This window comes from Triticum aestivum, chromosome 2D, assembly GCF_018294505.1.
Source record: "Triticum aestivum cultivar Chinese Spring chromosome 2D, IWGSC CS RefSeq v2.1, whole genome shotgun sequence".
NCBI classification, from domain to species: Eukaryota; Viridiplantae; Streptophyta; class Magnoliopsida; order Poales; family Poaceae; genus Triticum; species Triticum aestivum.
In genome coordinates this window covers 360,916,494-360,926,088 of record NC_057799.1, presented here as the reverse complement: position 1 = coordinate 360,926,088, position 9,595 = coordinate 360,916,494, and the positions used below count along the sequence as shown (strand labels likewise).

At 43.1% G+C, this 9,595-nt stretch overlaps 1 protein-coding gene across 1 annotated transcript; it reads left to right on the top strand.

The window, feature by feature from the left end:
- The first annotated feature begins 1,308 nt into the window (after positions 1–1,308).
- LOC100037550 (probable serine/threonine-protein kinase PBL7) lies at positions 1,309–5,842 on the top strand. Its single transcript, XM_044476572.1, has 5 exons — positions 1,309–1,706; positions 2,309–2,508; positions 2,883–3,072; positions 4,348–4,739; positions 5,141–5,842. Exons 1-5 carry the CDS (start codon positions 1,526–1,528, stop codon positions 5,606–5,608), a joined length of 1,431 nt encoding a protein of 476 aa, XP_044332507.1. The 5' UTR covers positions 1,309–1,525; the 3' UTR covers positions 5,609–5,842.
- Positions 5,843–9,595: the final 3,753 nt, after the last annotated feature.

The following is a 9,595-nucleotide window of genomic DNA, read 5'->3' as shown; positions in this document are numbered from 1 at the left end:
CATAGGTTCTATGCGTCACTCTAGTGCGTACTACTATCTTCACTCCATCTTTCTCTAACTTTTTATATCCTTGATTACATAATTTGACAACTCTCATGCTAGCGCCTTATGAAAGTGCAAAAGTGAAACTAAATTCATCTATGGTCATATTAAAAACACTATAAGATCACAATCCCGTAATCTCCATGGAAAAACAACGACAATCACGCAATAATTCCCCCCAAAACTAAAAAACACGAATGATGAAATCCTATATCTAAGTGGCACATTTGTTCACCTTCTCTTCATCTTAATTTATTCAATATAACATAATCCAACAACTCAGTATGATCTGGCCTTTCAATTGTATACACGTCAAGAAAGTATAATCCTAAAGTTAGGGTCTCTCACATCACAAATAGTCACAGAAGGAACATTGCAGAGCCACTCAAATGAAGACCCACAGTAGAATCACAATTCTACCATCACAATGTAATGGTTATCGCGTTTCAATTAGTAAAGTTTAAGCACAAAACAATGTTAAGCTTTTTATTCTTCCTTGGTACTATATGGCATTTCACACTTGCTTGCAATTGCAATGGAAAATGCTATCATGTCTCCGACAGTGCACACCCTAAGATAATTTAATGCATACCACACGACATTTCTTTATCATAAAGGTAAACTAGAATCACATATGCTTCCTAGAAAATTAGAAAATGACTCAACCGTTACACCACAGTTTCTATGCGTCACTCTAGTGATGCCGTTATCTTCGCACCATCTTTCTCTACCTTTTATATCCCTGATTGCAAAATCTGACAACCTTTTTCTTTGCGAGAACAAAATCCAACAACCATGCGTTATTCACGTGGAAAAGTGAATTTGGATTTATTTCGGGCCATTGTAAAAACACTGTAAGATCACGAAGTCATAACAAACACTCAAAAGAAAAACAACAACAAAGGTCGCAAAAACAATTAAGTAAAATGATGAAATCACCCTGTCTTAATTTTTTCAAGATAGTATAATCTGGCAATTTGTATGTTCAAACCTTTCAGTTGTATGCGCATTCCGAAAGTAAACCAAATTTAAGTTCTCTCACCCTCAACAACTATCGTTGCAGAAACACTATAGAGCCACTCAAATAAAGACCCACATGATATTTATCTTGACTTTGATCTTTTACGGGAAAGAAGGCAACCAAGATAGATCACACGGAAAAAGAAAAAGAAAAACTGAAAATGACAGTGAGGTCCTAACCTCCCATAGACCATGGTTACCCGTTTCTTACCAACCCCAGTCCCGAGGGCCGCCTGTTAAGACGCAGCGGCGCAAAACGGCAGCGGCGCAAAGGCAAGGCCGAAACCGCGTCGGCTCACGGAGTCCACCACCAGTCTCCTCCCCTCCTCCTTCTCCTCCTACCCCCGCCTCCAAGGCCCCTCCGCCCGCCCGCCGACCTGGTCCGCTGGTCCGGGGTGCTCTGTCCGGCACGAATCCATCGGCGCTTGTTGCGGGAATGCGGGGAGTTCATTGGTGAGCCGCTATGGGTTGCTTCCCGTGCTTCGATTCGGGCTCCGACGGGGAGCTGCTCTACCCCAAGCAGGGCGGCGGAGGCGGCGGAAATGGCACGGGCGGACGGACTGCGGCCGCGGCATCGTCCTCCGGCGTCGGCGCCCGCGAGGAGAGACCCATGGTCCCGCCGCGCGTCGAGAAGCTCCCCGCAGGTGCGTGCGTCTCTCCGATCGGCCTTCTGGTCGATTGATGGGAGTAGGATCGGATCCGTTGATGGTTTGATGCTCTCTGTTAATCTCTTCTCCCCTTTTCCTCCACCGGCACGGCGGCACCACGGGCCGGAGTGGAGGGGAAGAGACGCTCGGCTTCAGGACTTGTAGATTCGTGTAAGATAGTAATCATTTCGTTAGAGCAGCCTGGCCTTGCGCGGAATAATAGCTCAGATCTGGATCTTGTGGCGATCTTTTCGTCGACTTTGCGTGACCGTGGGGGCTGGGCAGTGGAAGAAGTGCCTCATGATGGTTTGATGCTCTCTGTTGGTCTTTACTCGCTGGACGCTAGAATCTAGATGGCAGGTGACGATGGACAAGGTGATCCTGGTGAATGGGATTGAGGGAAAAGACGGGAATAAAGTGTGGTTAGTAATCCCCTAAGATATTTCTGATAGAGGGTACAAATATCTTACCTACTAGGCTGGTTTCCGCGATTTATCGTATGATAACTCATTCGATTAGGAGTAGAATGCTTATTTGGGTTGGTGCCTTCCTTCATCGTGATTGTATCTTCATCTGCATGACGATGTGAATATGTGCAGGGGCTGAGAAGGCAAGGGCAAAAGGCAATGCCGGAATGAAGGAGCTTTCAGATCTCAGGGATGCCAATGGCAATGTCCTCTCTGCGCAGACGTTCACCTTCCGCCAGCTTACAGCTGCCACGAGGAACTTCAGGGAGGAATGCTTCATTGGGGAGGGAGGGTTCGGACGTGTTTACAAGGGCCGTCTTGATGGAGGCCAGGTAACTTGTTTTGTTGGCAAAGCTAGGTCTTAATTTTTGTTTCCGTCTTTCTTGTTTCTTGATGTTAGAGTAGTACCGAGGTTACTTGGTTGTATCAAAGCTGCCATTGATTCGTCTAGGACATCCAAGAAAACCAGTGTTTGCACATGATCAGTGGATGCCCACATGCAAGATCCATGTTCACTTATAGGCATAGCAGATTCAATTTCTGCTGGCCTTGGCTGCTCGACTGTCCGTAGGCCCTTTGTTAATTGAGCAAGATGAAGCACATGAAACAATTAATGCTTGCCATCCGAATGAAGTATTTTATGTCCTAAAGCATGAGACGGGGCCTGACACATGCAAAGCTGAAATGTTTGAAGCACCTGTTGCAGGTTGTTGCTATAAAGCAGCTCAATAGGGATGGAAACCAAGGAAACAAAGAATTTCTGGTGGAGGTCCTTATGCTCAGTTTGCTGCATCATCAAAACCTTGTTAATTTGGTTGGTTATTGCGCTGATGGAGAGCAACGCCTTCTGGTGTATGAGTATATGCCCCTTGGATCATTGGAAGACCATCTCCATGGTAAGACTGTTTGTTGCTTTCTATATTGGCGTTGTGCAGACTGCAGAGCAATGCCTTTTGAGCCCCCGTTCATGTTTTTGTGCGGCTACTGTGCACATATTTGATACTGGTTGTTTCTCACATGTTTGGTTCAGTACAGGTTGTCAATCTGCTATTCTGTCTGCCCCCATCTGTCCATGATTGTTTTATTGTTGCTCCATGTGCATGATTCTTTTCATGATTGTGAGACATTTTGCTCTGCCAAGTCCTTTTGTCCATGCAGCGGTACATGACATGCACAGTATCCAGTAGGTTTCTCCGATTGACCTTGCCGGCCCCATCTTTATCCATTACCTAATTATAGTTGGGTGAACATCCTGTATTTGTATGTATGTTTGTTAGCATGGTGGTATAACTTAATCTACTACTTGGTCATGTCAACCGCTTGAGACATGGCTGCTGCATATTTTATATTCTGGGAAATATCTGAAGAGTGCAAATTAGGTAACTTGACTCTATTAGTGATCTGTGGTGAGTGTGGTCAAATATTGGATGTCTTCCATGTGTATGTGGTTTAATATCGATGATACATTCATAGGGTCATACCCCCTGTGTACTTTTAGTGCAAGATATAATTTCTTTTCGTAAGGCAGGAAAGAAGTTGATATTCAAATACTGAACTTCATTTAGGTTCATTTTGCTACCAAGCTCACCGAAGTGAATAAAGCAATCACTGTGACAGTAGAATTGCTAGATGTGTCGGTTAATTTGATTATTTAAACAAGGGGTCATGTAAATTATTGTCTTGAAGAATATAGTTGGGGACCAGAGAATAGACCAGCTACTAGCTAAGTCAGGTGTGCCAATAATTGGAACCTAGCATGAAAACATATTGCTGACATAACAGTAAGTAACCCTGTTCCAGATGACTCAGTTTTTCTGGGCTGTGCTGTGGTCAATGTTGTGCACAGAAAGTACATCACTGAACTATATCAGTTGAGCTCAGATCTAGCTATGCAACTGTGCAGTAGGAACATTTTCTTTTGAACCATGTGGGTGTCTTCCCGATTCGTATCTTCATAGGCCAATGTTTTTTTTGTGGTATTCATGGGTCAATTTTCGGGATAGGAATGCATAGTCCTTTAATTCTCTAGTGCTGCAAATGCAACTTCATTACTTAAGAAACTCCATGCAAGAAAAAGAACATTTGTATAACTATTACGTTCAATCTTGTTCCAAGTAACTCCGCGTATTTTCACTTTTGGCCAAATTAACTTCTGTGTACACTTGATGCAGATCTCCCTCCTGATAAGGAACCGTTGGACTGGAACACTAGGATGAAAATTGCAGCTGGTGCTGCTAAAGGGTTGGAATACCTCCATGACAAGGCACAACCACCAGTTATATATAGAGACTTCAAGTCATCAAATATTCTATTGGGTGATGATTTCCATCCAAAGCTGTCAGACTTTGGTCTCGCTAAATTGGGTCCTGTTGGTGACAAGTCTCATGTCTCTACACGTGTGATGGGAACATACGGCTATTGTGCTCCAGAATATGCTATGACAGGGCAACTTACAGTCAAGTCAGATGTCTATAGCTTTGGAGTGGTGTTGCTTGAGTTGATTACTGGCCGGAAGGCCATTGACAGCACCAGACCTCATGGGGAACAAAACCTCGTGTCATGGGTATGCTATGTTAAAATTATTCATAATCAATTGTTTTCTTACTCAGTATTATTCTATCAGATTATCTATCCATATATCACTTGTTGATAGTCAGATATCAGTTTCTCTTATATATTTGCTGGGCAACTGGAAATTTTATTATGATGGGAAGTTGGGAAATAAATGTGGGGGTATATTTAGAAGCTATTAAGGACCTTTTTTGAAGTAAAAATTATGATAGAAGCATGATTATGACAACGCTTATCCACAATCGCTTATGGATACAAGTAGTAGAAAGTATGTTGGGAGCAGGCCACAGTTTGCAAGTAGCAGTAGAAATATTAGTCCTTTGTGCAATGCTTATGATTTTCCATGTTCATGGAATTAGTTGTGTAGTAATGTCATTCTTTATACATTGCCAGGCACGCCCTCTTTTCAATGACAGGCGGAAGCTCCCAAAGATGGCTGATCCAGGGCTGCAGGGACGATATCCCATGCGTGGGCTCTACCAAGCCCTCGCTGTGGCGTCAATGTGTATTCAGTCAGAGGCTGCTTCGCGACCACTTATCGCTGATGTTGTGACTGCTCTTTCCTACTTGGCGTCCCAAATTTATGATCCTAATGCGATCCATGCCTCGAAAAAGGCAGGTGGCGACCAGCGAAGTAGGGTTTCTGATAGTGGAAGGACGCTCCTGAAGAATGATGAGGCAGGCAGCTCAGGACACAAGTCGGATCGGGATGATTCCCCCAGGGAGCCTCCTCCGGGGATCCTTAATGACAGGGAGAGGATGGTGGCTGAGGCGAAGATGTGGGGTGCCAACCTGCGGGAGAAGACGCGTGCTGCTGCCAATGCACAGGGGAGCCTCGATTCTCCAACTGAAACCGGATAGTGGCAGTCGTCAACCTGTGGCCTTGTGTTTTCTCTCTGTCGACTGTGCTTGCTTTCGATTGGCGGGAAAAGATGAATTGGGTGCTTTCCGGTGGTGTTAGATGTGTACATTTATAGGGGCAAAACAAAAACAAAACAAAACAAGAGAAGAATTGGGTGACTTTGTACTGGATATGGTCGTACCTGTAAATTCTTGGAAAATTTTGCGACGATGGAGAACAAATCTGAACTCGTATCTGTTGTCCCTGTTCCTCTTTCTTTGTTTGTATAATTTGCATTGCTTTATGTTTTTTCTTGGTTATAGGATTTGCACTGGTTGCGGGCTTGCATCCTGATTCTTCTAGCTTTTGGATCGCTGGATTGGATGGCTCAACAGGTTTCACCAAGTTTTTTGTGCTTGCTAGGTGGTAGTGCTCGGTTCCTCTTTAGCTAAAGTGGAGGCCCTTGACAATATATAATTTTACTACGGCTAGTGTTTATTTGATCGTTTGTTGATGCGAGGGGCCCTAGCAATCCGTAACTTTCTAGCACGTGTTGTTTTTGTTACTTGACTAGTAAGATGCCTGTGTTACGTTACGGGATAACACAAGATTAGATGGATTTAAGTTATAGTCAGAAAACGTATATTGCTACGGACAATAAAATATGTATGGAGATATTGATCGAAGCAATGCTATGTTGTTGATAGGTACACATGGAGCACAATCAAACATATGATTTTCAATCAATAAACACTGGGTCGAAACCAAACATTTCTTATTCATCTTGGTCTCACAAGAAGACTTCTTGTTCTCCCTACTCACCTTTCTCAATGCTCTCATTATCCTATATCGAGGGGACATAGAGCATGCAACAGAAATATTACTAAAATATATAATTGCTAAGTGTATTATAGTCACACAAACAAATCAACCCAGAGAACTCACATGAAAAAACAAACGCAAAATAAGAACACTTGATACAGAACTTGCATACATAAGAGAGTATATAAAGGTACAAACAAAATGACCAGGGCTCACTAAGCTAGACTACTATGCAAAATGATGTGACATGCATCATCGTACTTCCAACATTTGCTTCGTTAATTGCAAGGCGTGCAAGGGTCACAACTGATAACTCCAAATCAAAGATGCGATGACTGCGCTCACATCAGATCTTCCAAATCACTAGCCATCGATCTTCAATACATGCATCATATCCGGCCTTAGAACTACTGCAACAGAACTGCTTCTTTCCTTCCAAAGGTTGTACAAAGCAAACAAATTATTCTGCTATAGTCCATCCAGGAAGTCAACATTGCTCATTCCGTGCCAGTATATTAGCCACACCAGACTTAAAATGCGAAGACAAATGCAGAAAATAATATATTCAAAGAACATATATGCTATAGCTTGAGCGCACATGCATAAATGGTTCCATGAGAAATAATTATGAAGTAGAAGTGTCTTACTGAATGCTTTGCCAAATATGCGTAGGAAAAATGAATCAGTATACAACGCCACCATGAAGAGAAGAAATATTCCAGACACAACTCACACAGCTAGTTCCACTTAATTAGTTACATAACTTAGGCATCTATCAGGCCATGGAATCATTTGTCAAGCATAGTATACCCTTCTTTTTAGTTGTCTGCTCAAAACGTATGTGCCAACAATATGAATCCTGGAGTTTTCACTTCATCTATCTGGTCACCTAAAAGGACATGAGATCAGACAATCACTATTGCATACATAATTGTCTCTGTTATATTCAAACAAAGGAAAAAGAATGTGCCTATTCAGGATTTGTAGTATATTTAAACAAAGCAAGAAAATGAGCAGCACCCGCAGTATATTTTCACGAGCAAAGAAACAAGATATACATGAGTAAATAGCAAAAAACCACTACATTACGGGCTAGGGTTACCAAAAACTACCACTTTTCTTAATTTCCTAAAATGCTACCACAATTTTGGTTCGCTGTTCCAAAAAAACCAAATCGCTATGTGATTAAATTTTAAACATTTTTATGACAGCTGGTGCCCACCAATAAGAGAATCGTTTCTTTGACCGTTGCCTTCCACGTGGGGCCCACATGTCAGCTTCAACCCTGCTCTTTGGAACCATTTTCCCTCTGTCTCATTTCAGCGAGCAGCTTGTGTGCGTGCAGCTCACCCAGGACAGAAGCGGCCGCCGTCGGGGAGCTATGCGTGCAGTTCTCCCAGGACAGTGATACGTCTCCAACGTATCTATAATTTTTCATTATTCCATGCTATTAAAGTATCATTCTTGGATGTTTTGTACTCATTTACTAGCAACTTTATATATTTTTTGGGACTAACCTATTGACATAGTGCCCAGTGTCAGGTGCTGTTTTTTTGCTTGTTTTTTTACTTCGCAGAATATCAATACCAAACGGAGTCCAAATGCCACGAAACTTTTTGGAGAATTTTTCTGCCTAGAAGACACCCAAGAGGCCCAAGAAGTGCACCAGAGGGGTCCTGTGGGGCCCACTAGGCACCAGGGCGCCCCAGGGCCCCCAGGCACGCCCTGGTGGGTAGTAGAGCCCACAGTCACCCCCTCCACCGACCTCTGCCTCTATAAATACTCTAAAATCCCAAAAATCCTAGGGGAGTCGACGAAACACAATTCCAGCCGCCGGAAGTTCCAAAACCACGAGATCTAATCTATAGGCCTTTTCCGGTACTCTGCCGGAGGGGGCAACGATCACGGAGGGGTTCTTTATCATCACCCTTGCCCCTTTGATGATGCGTGAGTAGTTTACCACAGACCTACGGGTCCGTAGGTAGTAGCTAGATGGCTTCATCTCTCTTTTCGATCTTCAATACAATGTTCTCCTTGATGTTCTTGGAGATCTAATTGATGTAATTGAAGGAAATATGCCCTAGAGGCAATAATAAAGTTGTTATTTTATATTTCCTTACTCATGATAAAGGTTTATTATTCATGCTAGAATTGTATTGATCGGAAACTTAAATACATGTGTGAATACACAAACAAATACCGTGTCCCTAGTGAGCCTCTACTAGACTAGCTCGTTGATCAAAGATGGTTAGAGTTTTCTAACCATAGACATGTGTTGTCATTTGATAACGGGATCACATCATTAGGAGAATGATGTGATGGACAAGACCCATCCGTTAGCTTAGCATATTGATCGTTCAGTTTATTGCTATTGCTTTCTTCATGTCAAATACATATTCCTTCGACTATGAGATTATGCAACTCCTGGATACTCGAGGAATGCCTTGTGTGCTATCAAATGTCAAAACGTAACTGGGTGATTATAAAGATGCTCTACAGGTATGTCTGAAGGTGTTTGTTGAGTTGGCATAGATTGAGATTAGGATTTGTCACTCCGAGTATCGAAGAGGTATCTCTGGGCCCTCTCGGTAATACACATCATAAGCTTGCAAGCAAACGACTAAGGAGTTAGTCACGAGGTGATGTATTACGAAACGAGTAAAGATACTTGCCGATAACGAGATTGAACTAGGTATGAAGATACCGATGATCGAATCTCGGGCAAGTAACATACCCATGGACAAAGGGAATTACGTATGTTGTCATAACGGTTCGACCGATAAAGATCTTCGTAGAATATGTAGGAGCCAATATGGGCGTCCAGGTTCCGCTATTGGTTATTGACCGGAGAGGTGTCTCGGTCATGTATACATAGTTCTCAAACCCGTAGGGTCCGCACGCCTAACATTCGTTGACGATATAGTGTTATATGAGTTATATGAGGTGACTGAATGTTGTTCGGAGTCCCGGATGAGATCACGGACATGACGAGGAGTCTCGAAATGGTCGAGAGCTAAATATTGATATATAGGACGATGGTATTTGGACACCGAAAGTATTCCAGGATGTACCGGGAAGAAATCGGGTCATCGGAAGGGGTTCCGGGCACCCCGGCATGTATATGGGCTTAATGGGCCAAGGGAGGGACAAACCAGCCCACAGGGGCCTGGTGCGCCCCTTTCCCT